Source organism: Crassostrea angulata, chromosome 3 (genome assembly GCF_025612915.1).
Source record: "Crassostrea angulata isolate pt1a10 chromosome 3, ASM2561291v2, whole genome shotgun sequence".
NCBI lineage: Eukaryota > Metazoa > Mollusca > Bivalvia > Ostreida > Ostreidae > Magallana > Magallana angulata.
The window spans coordinates 17,753,649-17,775,134 of record NC_069113.1 but is presented as its reverse complement, the minus strand read 5'-3'; the positions used below and the strand labels follow the sequence as shown (position 1 = coordinate 17,775,134).

Here is a 21,486-nt window from a genome sequence, read left to right as displayed (position 1 = left end):
GCAATATGTGAAAATATGAGCATGGCATTGAGGGTTCGTTACTGAGCTGTGATGTGATGAGTTACCCCCCTTTCTTTGCACTCTATAAATCATAAAGAAATGTATAAAATGACAAACAAAAAATTTATTTTGCAACATGCATTCAAAATCAAATGAGATTTGTCATCTAGGTTCTTAGCTTAAACTTATATGAACAGTTAATTACTTCAGCATTATTAGAATTTAAAAACCAAGCTCAAATAAGTCTTAAAATTCCAAAAAATTGACAAACTTGACACACACAAATCGACTTTTATTTGGTTGTAAAAAATTATCTGTTCAATAGAATTTTTATTTTTTATTATAATAAGAATTATTTGACCAATACCATTTCTCACTAAAAAAATCATGGCCACATTGAGGGCAAATAAAGGCAGCAGATGGTCATTAACAACACCCCCCCCCCTTTAAAAATTTGAAAAACTTGATGCACACAAATTGACACTAATTTAGTTGTAAAAATTATCTGTTAATTATAATATATTTTTTTTTATTATAATGATAATTATTTGACCAATACTATTTCTCACTGAAAAAAAAATCCATGGCCACATTGAGAGTTAAAAAAAAAACATAGGGGCAGCAGATGGTCATTAACACCCCCCCCCCCCCCCCCTTCTTTAAAAATAAATAAGTGACAAACTTAACAAACACACAAATCGACGCTAATTATTTGGTTGTAAAAAAAATTATCTGCTCAAAAAAAACATTTATTTTTTATTATAATGAGAATTATTCAAACAATACTATTTCTCACTAAAAAATTCATGGCCACATTGAGAGCAAATAAAGGCAGCAGATGCCCCCCCCCCCCCCCACCCACACACACACCTTTTTAAAATTCAAAATAAATTAACAAACTTGACACACACAAATTGACACTTATTTGTTTGTTAAAAATTATCTGCTCAATATAGTTTTTATTTCATATTATAATAAATATATTTTGACCAATACATTTCCTCACACAGTATTTCATGGCCACATTAATAAAATGAAACAATATTCACACGTTTGCCAAGAAGAATGAACATGTACATGTATGTCGATCAAACAAATTTGACATGAATACACTTTGATAAGGTAAACAGATGATTTAAAACTCAAATACAGTTTCAAATACACATAATGATTATTACATATAATCATGTTCCTTACCTTAGACATATGACAATATTTGTCCTATACGACATAACTACAAAAGGTACAATTATGTCACAACCTGAGACATTGAGTATTTCTGACATGAAAACACCCAACACGATGAGAAAATAAAGCAAGGTAAAGTTACAATGTAAAAAGTATGATTGCATGTATGTCCCTGACTTTAAACATGTTAAACAATGTGCACATAAAAAAAAAACCAATTCATTTAATATTAATTTAGAAATTCAATGTACCGGTAAATAAAGAACTGCAGTATTACTTGTAATAGTATAGCTATGTTGCATATACTTCATCAATACAATATTGATGTTTACAAAATATTACAATTATATACATACTTTAAAGATAGACAAGAAATGCACTTTTATGACACTGTCCTTTTTAACAATGCTTATTCTTCCTGTTTCTCAAAGTACAAATTGATGCCTTTCGATGTTTTTGCATTGAAACCATGTTCTGACAAAATAAACTTAACCCCCTCTTGGTTGTCTCGTTGGTACGCTAGACTAAGGTGTCCAAGTCCTAGACCAGAATTTGCCAGTTTTCTTGAATTTGCACTCGAAATAAGCTTCCTTTCAACAAGTGGTACGAATGACTTCTGAAGGACATGGAAATTGAAAGGAAAAGCATCTGTTTCTTTGAATGTGAACTTAGATACAAAAAGTTCGTAAAGATTTTTAACATCTGCAAGAGCATCATGTGCTTGATAGGATTTTCCTAGGAGAACTTGTACCAGTGTCTGCTGTTTGTAGTTGCCCACAGTTTCCTTACTGAATAACTTACGTGCTAGCCTGAGTGTGTCCAAACAACCACTGACATGCCGCAAAAATTCTTGAAGAAGACCATGCTCTTGAAGTTTCTTGCTTAGAATTGGAATGTCAAAGGACAATACATTGTGGCCTACAAGAATTGGCTTTTCTCGCTTGCTAACATAATCTATAAGTTTAAGGAGAGCAAGTCTAATATCAATGCATTCTACTTTCTGTCCCCCAGAAAACATGCATCCAGATTCAAAATCATATTTCAGTCCTGTAATTTCACTTGCTTTCTTCGTTATTTCCTGGGATGGGGAAATGTAAATATTTAACTCTTCTTTCCCATCAAAAGCTGCTAATTGGATTATGTCACTGTTGCGGGACAGTCCTGTTGTTTCCAAGTCAAAGACGACCATATTTTCGTCACCAGTGAAGTTGCGCTTTCCTGGTAAAGCTTCTATATCACATGGGTTTACATCTGCTGATGAAATGCCTTGTTCGTAAGTTTTCCCTTCTTTGACATAATTTGCTGACTCCCTCCAGTGTTGTCTTTTCTTTCAAGAAAAATAGAAATATAAAAAATTTAGTAAAACAAGTTTGACAATGTGTGCTGCATTGTACCTACCCTTTTGAAACTCATTTGTAGCCTAAATATAGAAAATTATACTAACAATAAAAAAAAATCATACAGATTCTGTTCAAGCTAACAAAGCATGAAGACTAAGGTTCAGTTTATCTACTGCACAGAGCACACATACTGATCTTGACCAACTGGTTCTTACATTGAAATTGGTTAATTTTGTGATTAGTTATGCAAAATATGTAGCTCTGCCATTGAAACGAATGGTGAACATATCATTTTGTTATAAAAGTATAATGTATAAAACAATACCTTCAATAACAGGCGTCTCCTTTTGAAGGAAACTGATGCATGCCTTTTTTTATGCCACAACTTCTTCTTATCCATGCTAATTCCATGCTTCTTAGAAACCTCTCCTGGAGACAAGAGGATGTCTTTGTTTACCTGGAACAAAAAATAGTTACAGTACCAAACAGACACATATCTGCAACTCTAAATTGTTGATAAGGTACTCAACTTTTGGTAAAGAAAGAAAAGGGTCAAAGACCTATAAAGGTTGAGCTTTGACCATAATTTATGATTTTAGAAAAAAAGCTCAGGTCACAAACTGCACATATATATTACCCAAGAACATTCTTTTGCAGTTGTGAGGTTTGAGCCAGTTTTGACCAAGGAGAGCAAGAGAAACTACATAGTTACAATATCTTTAAATAAACAAGTACCTCTTCAATGTATGTGTATCCAACATTCTTCTGTAAGACTGCTGCTGAGACTCTAGTGACTAGGGATGCTGTGCTGCCATATGACCTTAATTGTAAAGAAAATTAAATCATTTACACATTTATACTTAAACACCTTACACACCCTGCTTTTGTCAAGTTCTACTTGGTCAAAAAATGATAACATTTCTTTTTCCTCTCATTTATCTCAATTTTACATTGAACGTGACAGAAACTGGAACCTTGGGCTGAGTATAACAGGTTTACATAATAACGTGGTTGTCAAAATTTATTATTTTATGAAAATAAATACATGTACTCGTATCTTCAGTATAAAATTTAGCTACATTACCTAATGGAAATTCCATTTCACAAAACAACATGATTACATCATACCTATTCTTTGGGGCCTTGCTTGCCACAATGTTGTTAAAGTTTTCATTGCTTTGTGTGGATCCAAGCTTTTGCAGCTGAGAGGCCATGCCTTTGAAATTCTCCGTTATGTTATCCAGTGCTGCTCTTAGCTGATCACCTGACAATGGTTGGCCTTTTGGAAGGTGCTTGAATCTGAAATAAGTAAAGAAAGAATCATAAACCAAGGTATACCATAGATCAGAAATTTCCACTATAATCCTCTTATGATTAAGATGCACTAAATCTACACACTGTGTTTACAGTGATTTCAGCAAAGACATAAGTTTGTCAAAACTACATAAATCTAAACAAGTCTCTGAAATGTGGTTCACACCAGTACATGTACTTGGGTCATTCCTGTTTACAAAAATATCTAACCTGTGAAACCATACCATACCCTGGTCTAGCTTCATTGATGGTTTAAAGACTTCTTATCATACAAGTACAAACATATATTTTTATCCACTGAGTACCAGTATGTTTTTCTCTACAAAGTCAATGTGACTGATGATTCATGCAGGCTATGAAGGTAGCTATCATTGCAGAATTTTTTTTATCACCATCAGCTGATGCAAGTTGTGCATTTATCTATTTTTTCTGTAATGTTGTCTACATTTATATCATCATGAATCACCAAAGAATGCATATAATTGTTTAAATACATGTAAGTCCTATTCTTTTAGCATCAAATAAACCAATTTATTGTCTGTTCTAATGATATGAAATTTTAAAAGTACCTGAATGTCTTTGGATTTTTCTGATATGTACACCATGCAGCCTCTGCACAAAGACTGTGGTCTCCAAACATGTGAGGGACAACCCTCTCCAATTTTGATGTCAGCTCTTCTTCAGAATTATGTTTTGAGGAGATTGCGTACATAAAGCATCTGGTCACATATGAAATTGTACCAGTTGGTTTCAGTTGCTTGTGATCTTTGGCTAGTTTATACAGCTGTTTTGTCAAGTTCTTTTTCAGATGATTCTTGTCCTGCTTTTTTTGAAGGGATGGAAAGTCATTTCTTAGTCGAGCGGCAGTGGTGGAATCATTATCAGCATGTATGGTCTGAACCTCACATCCATCTTCCTTCATCCGATATAGCATTGCTGAAGCCATATCTGGCTCCATGGCCTTACTAGAACCTAAAACACAAAAATTAATTCATATTAATTATGTTAATACTGATAAATTAAAAGTGCTATGACTTTACCTCAAGAAAATCATTCATTTTCTTTTCTTTAATGTTGGTCTTGACTTAGTGACACTTACCCGGTACCAGTATTTACATTAAAAATATCATTTATAGTAGCTCTTTGCTAGCATATATACTTACACTACATTAACATATAAACAATTTCAAGACATACAAACCTGACCAATTACTGGTGCAGTTGTGATTTGGTACTGTTTCATTTCTATCAAAATGATACTGACAAACTCTACATGTCTTTGACCTCACATCAAACTCAAGGACCTTTCCACTTTGAGCACCTATAATACTGGCATGGCCTGTTGATTTATAAGACAAAAATTTTAACTAACAAATGCTTACTGGAGTCCACACCTATTAATTTATTAAAGATATTCAATAAAATGTCTACCCTACATGTATATAATATTGTCATTTTTATAATTTTGAATTTATCACTTATGTATTTAGGGCATGATGTATTTTAATCTCCATAATAATTGTATGCTTTCTACACTAAATACTGTAAATCTAGCTTTATAACAATCAATGACAGGCAGTAATGTTCATACCAGTGCTACTATTGTACTGACAGCCAGATCCTCTGGTCTGCCATCCAGCATCAAAACTGCACTCCAATTGGTCTGATATAGCATCCATTTCTTCCTCTCTAGCTCTACGACAAGACTCTTTGGCCTGTTTTACAATTGATGCTGAGATCTCTTTTTCTTTTTTCTTTAATGTGGTGGTATCAATTGGTGGAATGTTACAGGTACTGAGAAAATTGATGACATGAGTTGGTCCCATACCAGAATGTATCATAGCTGAAGATATAAAATAATACAATTATAAGATATATATCAGTAAAAAAAAAATAATAAAACAATACATGAACTTTTTACATGAGCACTGTATGTTCATGTGATTTAGTATGCATGTGAAAAGTCAATTCTCCATTGGAAACTTGAAGTGCCTCTGGTGTACTGACTGTACCAGTGCTCAAAACACAGAGCTACAGCTGAGTTTGATATTTAGACAGTCAGATACTTGTTAACCCAATGACATATCACATAAATATGTTAAGAAATGTTACCTTAACAATCTCAGATCCTCAACAATGTTTGATAACTCTAAACTATCCAGATTTTTTTTTATTCCTGTCATAAATCTGCCTTTCATATTTTCACATTTACTTAGTATTGAAGTTTAAAGGGACTTAGACACAATTTGAACTAAAAAAATTATATGTTGGTTTTCTAATTTTAATGTTTAGAATGGTTAATTTGGGTATTTTTAATGCTTTAAAAATAATGCTAAAGGGACTTAGACACAATTTGAACTAAAAAAATTATATTTTGGTTTTCTAATTTTAATGTTTAGAATGGTTAATTTGGGTATTTTAACAATGCTTTGTTATTTATTCCATTTTACCATTGTGGCCAAAATTGCAATAACTTCATAAATTGCAAGGTTACCATAAAACATTTTTAATTTTATTTCATTTATGAAGTTTGAAGGATTCATACGATATTTGTAATGAAAAATATATATTTTGAGCCTGAGGATCAAAGAACCTTTAACTTTAAAGAACTTAATATTTCAATCCAACTAACTTCAAGGCTCAAAATTAAAAAAAGAATTACAGCGGGACAGCATAAAACATCAAAAATAACAAATGACTCGCATAGCTGTTTAAGATAGCATTTATAACTGCTAAAAATTGACTGATTTAAAAAGTTTTTGTATGTGCACACACACACACACACACACACACACACACACACACACACACACATATATCTGCAATTTTTTGCTCATTATGGGTAAATGAGATGCATTTAACTAGGCCTGTCCCGAGACACAGTTAAATTATTCTAACTAAGCAGTGTAGTGAAATAATTAGCATTATTGTAGGCTTGGTTATGTTAATGTCAACAATATGGTGTGTTGATGTATCTATTTCGTAAATGTCCGATATCATATGCAATGTCCACCCGTGCAGGCACGGGTCAAAGTCTAGAATATATATATATATATATACAACTGGTAATACCTGGTATATACACACACTACTATAGTCTGTCCCAAGCTATTGTTTCCATCACAGCTTTAATGATTTTTAATAAAAATACACATACATGTGAAAGAAATACAGTTGAAATTGATAAAAAGGAATAAATCCAAGATATCTTCATTGAACAATTATCATTTTCACTCATAAAACTTCACAGGAACAAAAATAAATTTCTTACGGAAATTTATAATGGGAAAAGTTTACATCTTTTCTCCATTCGGAAGTACTAGGGATACCTTGGGCGATTTTTCAACATAATTATCATTAGGGCTTGTTAATGGCTAATGCAATGCAAAATCCCCGTACTGCTGTAGACTTTCCAATTTGGGATGTGTATTGAAACCTGAGGCGGTAGAGGTGGCATTTCAAAACAGATAATCTGGACATTTTTCATATAAATGGATGAACATAGTTTGAGCATAAAGATATTCATGATTATCGAAATATCAAGCAAAAAGTTGTGGTGGCAATAACTCGGGACAGAGTATAATAATAAAGAGAGAGAGAGAGAGAGAGAGAGAGAGAGAGAGAGAGCAATCATGTCAAATTAAACTTACCAAGTGTAACTTTTGAATTGATATCAAAGGCACCTTTACTGTTTCTTTTTCCCGTGGAAACTGTGTTAGTAAATCCACAAGTAGTGCTATCACATTTGATGTATAGCAAGCTACCGAGCCCGTAACGCTTTTCACTTTCAATATTCGACAAATGCAGCCGATTGTTACAGTGTACACATACAAGCTGATCGGCAAGGTGCTTAAGTTCCACAACCCTTCGGCCATCATTCCACTGAATACCGTCCACACTTTGAACACATACGTTTTCCAGTACATCGAAATCGTCAAGATTGACAGATGTGTCGTCTGCCTGGGAATATGGCGCCGAGTCGTTTGCATATGAATGTTCAATGTTAGTGGGGATATTATCGTTGTCGTTCTTATGAACGCTATTAAATTGTTTCATACGCGATGCTTTTTTATATTTACCTCTACTACAAAATTTCCCTTTGACTTTTAGCGGCAAATGTTGACAGTCCGCCATATTGATTACTGCATTTCCGGATTAAATGGACCGAGAAGTTCTTTTTTTAGAATTCACATGCTTTGTCACGTGATCGCTATCTATAGCTACGTTAATTGGAATATAACAAAAAGTTGACAAAAATTTGCAATAAACTTCCAGTGCAAAACTAATCCAATATAAGGCATTAAATCTCTTCTAATAAATACATTGTATATATTTTGGTGACCCCCACCATCAACCGACCAAAATAATATTTTAAAAGCCCTAAATGACAACACCAATTAAACAATAAAGAAAACATCAATGTCCTAAAATTACTACATGTACTGCATGAATATGTATGTTACACTACAACTGAACTCTCAATAATGTACCAAGAATTTTTTCTAAATTAAAAATGGCTAATTATCCACCAATGGTAATAGTTCATCAAAGAAAATTTTAAGAATCTGCTCAATGCATCTAGCAAAAGTGGAATGAAGACCTAAAATAAGCCAATTTTTTATATTGAATAAGTACAAGGGTCTGTCTTTGTTGAAAGCAATCTTATAAGTGTTAAAATGTGCAGTCTCTACATCATTGGAATATATATATCCACGTACATGTAATAAAACCAGCCCAATATTTCTCCAAACACGGTATCAACATAAAAATCTGGAATGCTGTTATAATGGGCAGATTGAGAAGAAATATTTATTGGCAAGGCGTTAAAAAGTATACATGTATATAATTAAAAGCTATGAAAAGATGTTATTGTAGTATTATGAATACAATTTACTGTCATTCTATAAGTTATTATAGCATTGAATGATTTATTTTTGACGTCGTCGTGTCAATAACTGCCGTCAGGTGAGCAGACAAATTGAATAACGCGCGTTAGCGCGTTATGATAATTTGTCTGCTCACCTGACGGCAGTCATTGACACGACGACGTCAAAAATAAATCATTTAATGCTTATATTTACATTCTCTTACTAAAGAAATCAATTGTTTACTTAAATAAATCGATATAAAGTGCAGATCACGGAGGGAGTGAATAAGTAACAGCAAGAACAGCTGTTATGTAAAACCGGTTTAAACTGGTTTTCACATAGACTGTTGAGATGAGATCGACGAGCATGAAAATATAATCCATGATAAATAACTCTTGAAATGTTGCTTTTAACAATAAAGTCCACTTTTTGTTTAATAATTATAAAACATGGTGTTTTGACAACGTTCATGAAATACATTTTTTAACCGATAACATAGAAATCACGGTTTAAGAACTATTTATGTATATTACTCGTAAATTCATACGCAGTGAATAGGTGTTGCATTTAGAGGCATTTAAACATCACGGAATTTAATGGAAAAACACAGTAGAATGTAAATATATGCATTTGTAGCTTCAGGCAGTGAAAGACTTACATGGGGTGATTCTACACCGGGACGATTTTGAGTAGAATTTTCATCAGGTACCTTGTCATTTTTCTGTTCATATAGTCATAATTAAACAACAATTATTCTGCACCTTAAATCAATTCTTTTCTAGTTTTTTTACCACAGACATTCACTATGAAATCTTCCAATTTAAAGCTGCATATGCAAACACAAGCTTATATGCAGCACTCAAATAACAACCAGAAACGTAACAAAAGACAACTTATTCATGCAGTGCTTATACACTCTGCTCAAATATGACACTCACTTTAAGGAAACACATGCAAATTTCTATAGATACTTGTATGTGACATGCAAAGATTTAAGATAAGTTCAAACAATATTGATAATCTGTGCATTCCATTCTTTTTAAACAATCTTATATTCTTAATTTCAAAGCAACATTTCCAGAAACATGTATTCAATCTAACGAGAAGGTGATGAAGTTCAATTATTCAAAACACTACAATAGTAGTCATTAAGAGTGACTTGCCCTTACCCTGTATCTGCGGGTGGCCGAGGACAGATTCTTAAACCAACCGAAACAGACCCGCCCCACGAAAACCACGATGGACATAAAGAGGGCCACAGATGAGAAGACAAACACGGGGTTCACTTTCTCTGTAAAGGAAAATAATTATGGTAAGATACATTGTATTATGCAGACTACTATCCTAAATACAACAATGATATATTTTCTTGGTAATAAGGGAAATTACAATGTAGATGTTACACATAGACTAACTACATGTACAGCCATTATGGGTTATCACTGTACATGAAAAATTAGATGATGCCTATTATGATAATATATCCTCTGTAAATGAAAATTAGATACTGTTGCAACCATTATTCAGGGTTCAATTATCTGCAAAAGTTCACACAAATCTAAAGTTTGATTTGACTGGTGCTGTTTCTATAATACAAGAGTCAAACGTACATATAGCTGCATGTTCATTCAGTGATTAATAGATACATAACATCACATTCTGCCTGATTAAACTGAATGAATAATGTTCCAATTTTATATTGATGTACACATACATGTATTTATTACACGTGTAATAATGGACTTGAAAATATTTTTAAAATGTACACAAAGAAAAAAAGTGAATGAAGAATTCTGAATTTATTGTACATGTATATGGATCATATCTGTCAAGATGTACAAACGAATTTACATTCCATTTTTATTCAAGAAGTAAATAAGTACACAACATAAGTCTTTAAAAGCAATAGTTAAGAATGTGCTGATATTTTTCTTTCTTTGATTTTAAGCTATACATGTACTTTAAGCTTTCGATATGTAAAGCTAAAATCTTACAATTTCAAAGAAATCTGCAAGGTTTCTCAGTAAATCGCAAAAATAAAAGCAAATATAGATGTTCATGAACATAATGTCAAGTTGATGATGAGTTAGTATTTCTTGTTGCAGGTAAAATTGACAGAACAGATGAATTTAAACACTAATTCCTATGTGCCAGAGGATCTTCATAGTGCAAGCTTGTAAGATTACAGGCAATTTTTGTGTTTCTAACCTCTTCCATGCATCTTTGATTATTTTCTGTTTCTTGGTTAAGTTATTATTTTTTTTCCTGCAATTGCTTATACCCAGAAGAACAAGCAAATACTGAATTGCATTTTAATTGTGTACATGTAAATGACCATGATCCATAAACCTGTTAAATACTAGAGCAATCATAGAATAAAGGACACTTATGGCAGCCTGACACATTGCAGTTCTTTGCTGGACTTACCATTACTAAAGCTGATCTCTGAAACATGTGCATCAAAACTTAAAGTCTTAAAATTGCTTCAATGTCTAATTGCTTCAAATCCATTTCTATCTATTTTTCATTGAAATGAACGGCAAAGGTTGAATATTGAAAATTTAACACAAAGCAAACCTTAATAACCATAATGATAATTTTATCAACAGTAAATGGCAGCTATTTACTGCTTTACCTGATCTGAGAGCAGTGAAGAAGACAACATTGAATTGGAGCAGAATGGTTGCCACGGTGACAAAATTAATGGCGGAAGAGTGGATCTTTTTGTTGATTTTTGATGGCTTGTAGGCAAAGTAAATGTTGTATCTGTCCACTGCATGTTTTAAAATCATGTACACCCATCCTGTGAAAAAGAAACAATTCATAAATGTACTGGTAATTGAAATTTAAAGAGTTCTTTTGTAACAAATTTATCTTCATAGTTATTTTCATAGCAGTACAAGTAGTTGTAAAATTCCATTTCTGATAATTTAGCTCTTCTTGAAGAATATTACTCATACAAATAAGTTCATATTCATACCATAATTATATAATGATAGTTTTATTTGGCGCATATCAATATATTAGTACTATAAAGGTTTTAACGGTATACTAATTTTTCATACAAGAAAAGCCAGACTTACCAAAAGGGACAACCAGGGGACAGAGAAGGCTGTAGGCCATGATGACGGCAAACACACACAGCATCCAGGCGTACTGGGAGCCATACTGGAACTCCCAAACCACAGCCTGTATAACACAGCCAGGGACAACTCATTGTATCAGATTTACAATGTGAAGAAATTGAACACATTTCTGTTCATTAAGTATTATGATAGAAAGCAAAGTGCCAGGATAAACAATTTGATTTGTTTTAAATTCAATTCATTACATCTTCAAAATTTGTAATATTTCAAAACTACATCATATGAGAATTATTATTTCATTTTTAAAGTGTTTGCTATACATGTAACAGTATTCAGCTACAAATAATGTTTAAATTTGCAGGTAGTGAGAATTCAAAGGATCTGTAAGTACTTGTACATATATTTGAAAACAAATGTTTACCTTTCTAACTGCTGTCTTTTCAGCTGAGGAATGAGCAAGTGAAAGCTTGAGAGCATACATGAATAGCTCTGAAAAGCGAATTAACTCTAAAGCTGTACCAATGAAAGCTGCCGTAATGACGTAATTTACAAAGAAGGCGCCATGTCCAGCCACAAATATACACCTGTAAAGACGAAAGTACTAATTCAATTAGAGTTTGTAAAATTGATTAGAATAATAACAAATTAGATTTTTTTCCTGTTATCTTCATGCAAGTATAAACATAAGAAAGCAAACAAACTTTTATGTTGCAATTCTTTTATTCACATATATTTGTACCGATACATGTCTATAATTGTTTCGTGATTTTGATTGTCGGCCATCTATGTAATGGTCCAATCTTAGGCTCTATATTATACTGATAGTCATTTTACACTATTATGTCTTATATGGGTGTTGAATCTTTTGACAAAATCACACGTACCTCCATCTAAATGAGGACTCTTTGTCCAGAACAAACCACTGGAACAAGGCTTTAACACTGGAAAACAAGTCACAAAATTTTACAATGGACATAAATTTTAGCAATTGCAATTATATATAATGTGTTAGTACTGCTTTCCTACTTTACTGTCGATTCCTTAATTTACAAAATATTAATGTACTTATTGATTCTGCCCATGTGTAGATCATGAGAATGTAAAAATGTGAGCACCAAACTTTATTTACAATTTCATATGGTTTACAACAGTACTGTCAGTAAAACAAACGTGACAGTTTAAAAATCAGTAAGGGGTGCTTCTCATGACTTTATACGGATATTATTTCCGAGCGTTCATTTTAAAATCAACAGTAATCAGGTTTTCTATATATTCATTTACATTCTTTAAGATGAAATATACACAGCAAATACTGTGGAATCAATAAAATTTGTGGGGGGCCAATTTTCTTGGATTGCTTAAATTTTACATGTACATGGGGACGTAATTTCGTGTATTCTCATATTTATAAAAGGAAATATGACTTTATAACTCTAATTTGTTAATTTGTGGAGGATGGTAATTCGTGGAAGAGAGGTATCGGTATCCATGAATTCCACGAAAATTGAGCCACCACAAAATCTAATGATTTCACAGTACTTAAAAAGAAAACACTAGACTAAGTGATGTATATGTCAAGGGTCCTGAGTCCACAGCCGCGAGTGGACTCAGGACCCCTGACATTGTGAGGATGATAGGTACTGGTATTGGTATCAAAATAATATTTTCTTTATTGAGCCGACATCTTATATAATTCAGACATTACCTTGTCAGTCCTAGAGAGGGCAGGACAAGCACCATCAACAGCAGGAAGATAAATGTCTTTACCATGATCACATGGTGCTCAGCAGTTCTGAATAAAACAAAGGGCTAACATTGATATAGGCCTAAAAATTTATTGGTATGTTGATTATTAATTCAATTAATTGTAAGCATCATATCCACTAAAATATATCATCGACATGAACAAGTGAACATCTTCTGTCAAAATCTATTAATAAAATCTTTTACAACTAAGACACATACTGGACTGGTATATAAAAGTTTAGGGCATGCCGTAAACCAACTATTTATTGCCACAACATTTTTTTTTAAATTGATAAAGGATAAAATGGTTCTCATTGAGAAATTCTTTCAAGTTCTCCCGAAACTCACAAAATTTTCTTGCACATGAATAAAAGCTGATTTACAGAATGCCAATTGTAATGTATGTACCGGTATTGTCTTACCTTGTCCAATGACCTATGAATGTTGAGTCAGAGTAATACACTACAGTTGGAAGTAACGCGGAGAAAGTCCACAGTAACAGCGTAGGTAGGAACTCGACCAACGCTGGACTCTGAAATCAGACAGAAACCATACTGACTGTTAACGTGCTGATATACCTGTGTATAATGAAGGAATGCATTCATAGATTTATAGTAAGATTTATGTGCAGGTTTGAAGCTCATACATGTTTCTGTAGGCTTTCAGTGATTGTGAATTTGCTCAAGTGTAAATGATACAGCATAATTCAGGCATATGAAGCAGTTAGTATATTTTCTATATATTTTTTATATTTATCTGTTCATGGTGTTTACATGGAAAAGGAATGTTGAGCTTTAATTCTAGCCAATATTTTAAATCATAAGTAGCAAATTAAGACATTTTATGATTTAATCACATAAAGTTTTGCCATAAGATAGTTTAGTTTGAAAATAGATCTTAATTTTGATACAGATAAGAAAAACAATGATTAGTTCTTTAAGATTCATGCTTTCAATCAAATTCCTTTACTGAATTTTTGTTTAAAAATAGAAGTTTATAAGTTCCTCAAAAGCATTGCATTATATTTTTTTATCATATTATCAAAGCATGCATTTCCATAACCAGAATTGATCATGTACACAAAAGATTATAACTGAATTTGAGCTTACAATATTTGTAATCTGAAAAGAACAAACACAAAAACAAAACTGAATATTTAAAAGAGCAAAATCAAGGCTTACAAGGATAGACACCTGTAAAAAGAAATATGTAGATCATACAACAACTCAAACAAAAATATTCATGATAAACCAAAAATCTATCGTATGTCCGTAATTTTTGCAATGATCTAATTTACACTTTTTCACAAACTCTTTTATATCCTGAATTATTTAACACACATCATTTTCAATAATAAACTTTTTACATCGCAAAAATTGACTGACGCAAATTAAAAATGCTACAGATTTTTCCTATTTTGCAAATTTTGTTCAAAAAAACCTATCAAATAATTTGTCAAAAAAAGATCTATTCATGATGTATTGCTGATCAGTAGTTGTCACCAAAAAAATCCATTTGGATGTCATTGATAACCTGCTTAGCCAAGGATGACAACTCACTCTTCATCTCTTTTTCATTTACATGCAGCTGTTCATATCATACCGGTACTTAATGTAAAGTGTGACTAATTTGTATTTCTTGCACAACATGCATACTTCTAAAACTTACACTCCACATCTACAGTAGCCATATAGAGCAAAGTTTCTAGCTAAAAATTGGATTTTTATATCCACAAATTAACCTTAATTATTTAATACTGCAGGTCAATTACATGTACATGGTACTACAAATCATGTAGCAAATATATCTTATTCTTTTTGTTTTAACTGCATATAATAAAAATTGCAATTATGCACTAGTGATGGGAGTTAACTCTTGTACTGTGGATAAAGTATGCATGGTCTTCATGAGATTTCAATTCAACAATAATTTTCTTACAAATCAGCAGAAAATTATACATAATTTGGTACAAATACTTACGTGCTCCTGTATAGGTTTGAGGTACTCAAATTCATTAAGGCTGTTAATTATAATCAGAGGAGTAGTGAAGAAAAACAGGATAATTAACAGGATCAGGTTAACGATGATAGCGGTAATCCACCACTTCCACTTGGATTTGGACAGGTTCTCCCTAAAGGGAAACAAGTTCTCTCAAAATTATGATCTAAAATTACTTCAATCGTCAAACTATAGATGTATTTCTTGTGAGGATTTCAATAGTTTGTCACATTACTCAAACAGTGAACTACCAGTAAGTTGAAAAAATTTAATTGCATATCATATATTTTATAGAACAGGTTTTTTTTAAATACTATGGTATGATACTTAGAACTAAGTATAGTCCAAACATTCCATAACTTACTTCATTTCTAGTTTTTCATTGAGTTGAAAAAAATTTACATTTAATCTTTCAAGGCATTGTTTGATATATGAATCTGTTTCAGATTTTGTCTATTTCAATTGATGACCCTTATCTAAATACTAGTGATTGATGTATTTACCAGTAGATATTCTCGGGTGACGGAGCGTAATGTACGTTCCAGGACCAAACCATCAGGTCCTCACTGAGCGAGGAGTTCTGGGGGTTACTGGTCCCCTTACACGAGTCCTCAAAGTCACTCCTCACCCTAACGATTAAGAATTATAACGTACATTGAGCATAAATGCATCATACATGTACTCATCTACTTACATATGGGGTAATTCAATAAAACATGAATTTTGATATTAAAATTGTTACTTAAATTATGACACAATTTTGTATCAATTAGGCCAAAAAAATTGGGCCAAAATTTTGAAATGTTGATGAGGCCGGCAGGTTTTTAAGGGTTTTTTTTAAGACAATTATTTATTTGTGTACTCGTTAGCATATATTCATCAAACAGATAATGGCAAAGTATAGACATTATATTTTGTTCTTTTTTGTTGAAACTGTGTCAGACTCTGTTTCATTTTCAAAGGAAGAGTTTTTGTAGATGAACAAACATGACAAATGAAATATGCCTCTGCCTCATTTTGCAGCTCATCTTCCACTTCACAGTAATAACACAAGTCTGAACTGAAATATGGAACTCCCAATGGCATTTTACAAGTTGAATAAGCCTGATAAATCATTTGTCAAATAAAGAATTCATTTGGGGTGTTTTGTTATTGATCTTTAATGCCTGAAGAACACGACAGAAATCGTAAAAAATGCAAAGTCCAACTTTCCAAATGAGTCATTATAAAATTCTCAAACAATTCATTTTTCATTTACAATATTCCTGCTACTAGGCAATATCATAGAAGCTTTACCTGGCAGCCATGATATCCATGTGGAAGGTGACAAAGGCAATGCCTGCAGGAGACTGGTATGCAGTCACTTTCTCTTTCTCACATTTCTCCCGATACTCTAAGGCTACAGACTCATAATGCTCAATAGCATCCACCTAAAGCATGCATTAATTTACATATCAATTAAAACAATCATGATAAAACATCTGACTCCCCCCACCCCCCCAAAAAAAGTAATTCTTGAATTGTTTATTTTGTTCTTACATAAAGGAATAATTTTCTGTCAGAATATGATATCTCTGCAACAAATGTACAAACTACTATTATAAACAACTGTTAATCATTTTGGTTAAGACTATGAACTGACCTCTTGACACCCACAGGAAGTGCAGCAGCAACAACATCGCCCACATGTGACCGGTGTCATGGTTGGACGGATTCCAGTTTTATCGTATTCCATTTTGGACACAAGTAAAGCCTCTTCTGCTACTCTCCTGTAAGAAGTATAATTATGTACAGAAATTGCAACAGATAGAAATTTCATATCACTGATAAATGCTTGTTTTCATCACCATATTGAGAGATTACAATATTTTGAAACACTGACCTATTCTTATCCAATTTAACAAGATCCGAGATGTTGTAGGCAAACTGGACATCAACCACACTGGCTTCTGGATAGGCTTCTCTGAAAAAAAAAGAGAAAAACTTTTTATGTAAGGCTCAATATTTAAGTCTTAAAATTCCATGTGCCCACTTTGAAGCATTTAGACGTATAAATTACAATGCAAGAACCATGTTTTTCCTTATAGGCATATCGTACCCTGTGTGCCTTTCATTGAAGGTGATACATGTTCTAGTATTGCTTGCGACTTTTAAAATTACATATCTTCAACCCCCATTAAAATTACATACAGGTACATGTTCCTTCATTCCAAAGCATTTAATATATATACATTATATGTATTCATGGGAAATGGAGGCAACAGTTCATATCTGTACACAACAGTATCTTTTCTAGTTAGATCAATTCATCTGACTTACTCAAAATGCTGTGTGATCTGGTTTTTGAAGCACTTGTCTTTTGGAATCCCAGAAATCATCAGTGTCCGTGACACCTGTTCATCTTCCTCGAACTCCAGGTTCACATGGAAGTGTCGCATCAGACCAACCAGTAAAATCAGGAAGGCCACGGCAAGCACTGCGTGGACCCACAGCAAGGGCGAACTGTCAAAATACAGGGAGGAAATGTTTGTATTTAAATATTTATAAGCAACTAATGTGTCTAACAAGTGAGTAAGACCCACACATAAAATCAGCTCAATGTCAGGAATCATAGCGAAAATAAAGGGAGTGTGGAATATTATTAGAAAACATTCATAGAATGATATTTTATAGGCATATGTATCACTATGATAATGTCCATGTACTAATGTAAGTAATCAAGGGAGTTGACAATATGTATATACATGTAGTTATAAATATACATGTACATACTCAGGATCCAGATTCCCAATTGTTGTATGCCCAAAATCTGTTTTGTTCCCAACTACAAAACAAAACAAGCCAAAATAAATACAAGTTCGATACTTTTCATTGTGTTAAAAATGCCCTTCAAAAAATATTGAAGGTCAAGATAGCTAGTTGAAGATCAATATCATCATTCTTCCTCCATCTGTGATCTTAATGTTGTAAGTCAAACAATGACAGTTGTTATCACTTGATCATTGCACATACTGTTATTTCCAGAGAAGTTGACCGGTACAATAATGGCTACCACTAGAACCATCACGATGGTGGTATAGATGATCAGGTACCGCTGAAACGTCAGGTACTGAATGGCGTCCTGTCCACTCTTCTTCAGGATATCTTTATCTCTGAAATAAAACACTGACATTTTAGATTTATAACATCATGTAGAGGAGGCTAAATTACAAAAAAAAAATTTTTTTCACAAAATTGGCTTCAGGCTGCTCAAAATTAATTGTACCTTTAACATCCCTTCAAAATATCAAACCTATGAGGGAGGGGAATGAATTAAAAATAAAAAACCCAGAGCACAATATTTAAACACATGATTTTATGCATTTTCATTGATACAAATACAGTGAGTATTCAAGCTACATGTAGGCTACCTCTTTAATATTGCTTTTTCCTAACAATCACATTGAGTATCTGATTTATAGTCCCTAATGTGCTGTAAACATTTCAAATTTCTACAGATTGCGGTATTTTAGTAAAATAACCTCAAAAGACCAAATAAAAAATGGGTTTGTTTGTTATATAAAAAACACAATTTTTCCTAAACCTACGCGTGCAGGTTACGTGAAACGTAAAATTAACCTTGGACAGCCTAATGGCAAAACAGGGTGTTGCTTAACAAGCTTTGTCTGCATGCCATTATCCTGAGAGACCAAAATTAGAGTAAGCAGTGGAGAGACGAGAAGTTGTATAAAACATTAAAGAATTATACAGATGAAAGACAGACAAACTGTTAGACAGTGCTTGCTTCCTTAGAAAGTTGCTGAAATTTTATCTTTTATCTTTTTTATCTTTTATTTAAATTTTATCTTTTATCTTTTATCTTAGTCCTACATGTTTATTGACAGTATTTGATACTGCCAACATATGAATTTTGTATGTTGATTTGGAGTTTTCATTGAATCATTTCATTTCTTTAGGTAAATTTTCCTGGATTATTTATTTTCAACAAATTCATGGGGGTTGAATAATATGGATTTGGTCTAATGATCACGGAATTATAAATACAGAAACTGTGTTTTATAATTTGCTGATGTTGAGAATTTATGGGTAAGGGGAATCCACAGAAGCCATAAAAATTGAGCCATCACCAAGTCTATTCCACAGCAAGCGGCTATATAATCAGATGATTCTGGTCATCAGATTTTTAGAATAATTGGGCCTGAGTCCAACTCCCTGTGGATTCATTGGATTGATCTTGAGTATGTCATAATTGTCTGTTAGGACTAGGAAGACTGTCCCCTTATCTCCTTATCACTTACTTGACTCTAAAAAAGGCAGGAATCCAGGAGCACACATTCTGAAACCATAAAAAACCACAATTATTACTTGCGAGAAAGATTGCCACTAAAGATAACACTTAATAACGTGCATGGTCTGCGTAATGTCAGAATGATGGTGCATTATCGTCCTGGTCAATATGTCTGACAGATATTACTTTAAGTATTCTCTGCAAATTATTGATTAATAATAACCACATTCAACACATGGTTGTCTAAATCAATCTAACAATGGCCAACTTGATTTAAAGTTAATAAATGAGCAGATGGGGGGAAAACAAACCATCCCAAAGATATAATCCTCCAATTGAAACCATGTTGAATCCTGAAGTGCATGCAGTGCTGCATTTTTGTTAAAAACTTAACTTCTGCTACGAAAGTTCCATGATTTTTAAAACAGTAATTTAGAGAAATGGGATTCAGACTCTTAAAAAAGAACAATTAAGAGGCCTTTTTATGAGACATGAATTCCCAGTAGTGCTGATGCTGATCGTCACAGATTCTGAAGTAACTTCCTGGTAGAGGTCTGACTGGACCAGGAAGTACGTAAGGATAACCTTGACCTGCACTTTATTTAAAGGTCACTCCCATTCTATTTAGTACAATCATATTCATTTATTCATTAATTTAGATTTATCCCTAGAGCTCACAAAAATCTGGACACATGACCACTGAACAGTGAGGTGGTCTGTACAGTGATATTCTGTACCATTTATCAACACAGGTCTCTTTAAATTGATCCACTGAATTATCTGATGCCTTTTGCTTCTTCACTAATTTCAAATTCTCAATGGTATATAAGTCTATTAATCCACGGCCATAGGTAATTCAGACTAAGGGATTCTCCACACTTTGTGACTTTTACTTTTTATGACAGTCCGTTAGGTCATAACATGGCGATTTCAACTCATTGTGACACTAATTATGTCACCAAATTTTGATGTCAATCTCTGTAGTGCAGTGGGTATAACTTCGGTCTACTAACCTGGTCCCTGGTCCGGAGTTCAAATATAGCATAAATTTTTATAAAAAGCAATAGATTTTTAAAAGTTGATTTTTCCCCAAAACTGAACATCTTTTTCTGTCCTGTTCAAGTTGAATGCATACTTGAATTTCATATCTTTAAGTAATATAAAAAAAATCAGACTTGTATTAAAATTTTTCCAAAGTTGTGCAGGACCATTAATCAAATAATACAGCTAATCTTATATCATGTGAAATTCACATTGTGACTGCTGAACTTGAAATGACGTGAGATACGTACATGTACACTGTTGTGCTTGTGAGATACGTACACTGTTGTGTTTATGAGATACGTATACTGTCGTGTTTATGAGATACGTATACTGTCGTGTTTGTGAGATACATACACTGTAATGTTTGTGAGATAGGTACACTGTCGAGTTTGTGAGATACGTACACTGTCGTGTTTGTAAGACACATACACTGTCGTGTTAGTGAGATGCGTACACTGTCATGTTTGTGAGATACGTACACTGTCGTGTTTGTGAGATACGTACACTGTCGAGTTTGTGAGATAGGTACACTGTCGAGTTTGTGAGATACGTACACTGTCGAGTTTGTGAGATACTTACACTGTCGTGTTTGTGAGATACGTACATTGTCATGT

The 21,486-nt window shown here is 33.0% G+C and overlaps 2 protein-coding genes across 12 annotated transcripts in view; both read right to left on the bottom strand.

The window, feature by feature from the left end:
- Positions 1-21,486, bottom strand: part of LOC128177610 (CSC1-like protein 2) — a 34,570-nt gene that overhangs the window by 2,942 nt on the left and 10,142 nt on the right. For 6 of the 11 annotated variants that reach the window (XM_052844384.1, XM_052844383.1, XM_052844389.1 and 3 more), the window contains 18 exons: positions 19,839-19,876; positions 18,553-18,692; positions 18,313-18,364; positions 17,860-18,042; positions 17,423-17,503; positions 17,183-17,309; positions 16,837-16,970; positions 16,044-16,169; positions 15,523-15,673; positions 13,965-14,074; positions 13,502-13,588; positions 12,681-12,737; positions 12,218-12,380; positions 11,794-11,899; positions 11,346-11,513; positions 11,138-11,155; positions 9,880-10,001; positions 9,369-9,431 (listed from right to left, as the gene is read on the bottom strand). In XM_052844384.1, the coding sequence (XP_052700344.1) occupies positions 9,369-9,431; positions 9,880-10,001; positions 11,138-11,155; positions 11,346-11,513; positions 11,794-11,899; positions 12,218-12,380; positions 12,681-12,737; positions 13,502-13,588; positions 13,965-14,074; positions 15,523-15,673; positions 16,044-16,169; positions 16,837-16,970; positions 17,183-17,309; positions 17,423-17,503; positions 17,860-18,042; positions 18,313-18,364; positions 18,553-18,692; positions 19,839-19,876 (1,926 nt within the window). The remainder of the gene's footprint in view (positions 1-9,368; positions 9,432-9,879; positions 10,002-11,137; positions 11,156-11,345; positions 11,514-11,793; positions 11,900-12,217; positions 12,381-12,680; positions 12,738-13,501; positions 13,589-13,964; positions 14,075-15,522; positions 15,674-16,043; positions 16,170-16,836; positions 16,971-17,182; positions 17,310-17,422; positions 17,504-17,859; positions 18,043-18,312; positions 18,365-18,552; positions 18,693-19,838; positions 19,877-21,486) is intronic. The other 5 variants (XM_052844390.1, XM_052844392.1, XM_052844391.1 and 2 more) reach the window with 3 other exon arrangements.
- Positions 1,504-8,040, bottom strand: LOC128177609 (uncharacterized). Its single transcript, XM_052844382.1, has 8 exons — positions 7,493-8,040; positions 5,434-5,685; positions 5,044-5,181; positions 4,412-4,814; positions 3,657-3,827; positions 3,264-3,348; positions 2,854-2,985; positions 1,504-2,515 (listed from the first exon to the last, which is right to left on the bottom strand). The coding sequence occupies exons 1-8, from the start codon at positions 7,974-7,976 to the stop codon at positions 1,598-1,600; spliced, it is 2,583 nt and encodes an 860-aa protein (XP_052700342.1). The 5' UTR covers positions 7,977-8,040; the 3' UTR covers positions 1,504-1,597.

Excerpts from the sequence above, each read along its gene's own strand:
- LOC128177609 (XM_052844382.1), bottom strand. The coding sequence starts at position 7,976 with ATGGCGGACTGTCAACATTTGCCGCTAAAAGTCAAAGGGAAATTTTGT. Across the intron at positions 4,815-5,043 it reads CTGCACCAGTAATTGGTCAG|GTTCTAGTAAGGCCATGGAG; the intron begins GTTTGTATGTCT and ends TTTGTGTTTTAG. Across the intron at positions 3,828-4,411 it reads AAAAATCCAAAGACATTCAG|ATTCAAGCACCTTCCAAAAG; the intron begins GTACTTTTAAAA and ends TACTTATTTCAG.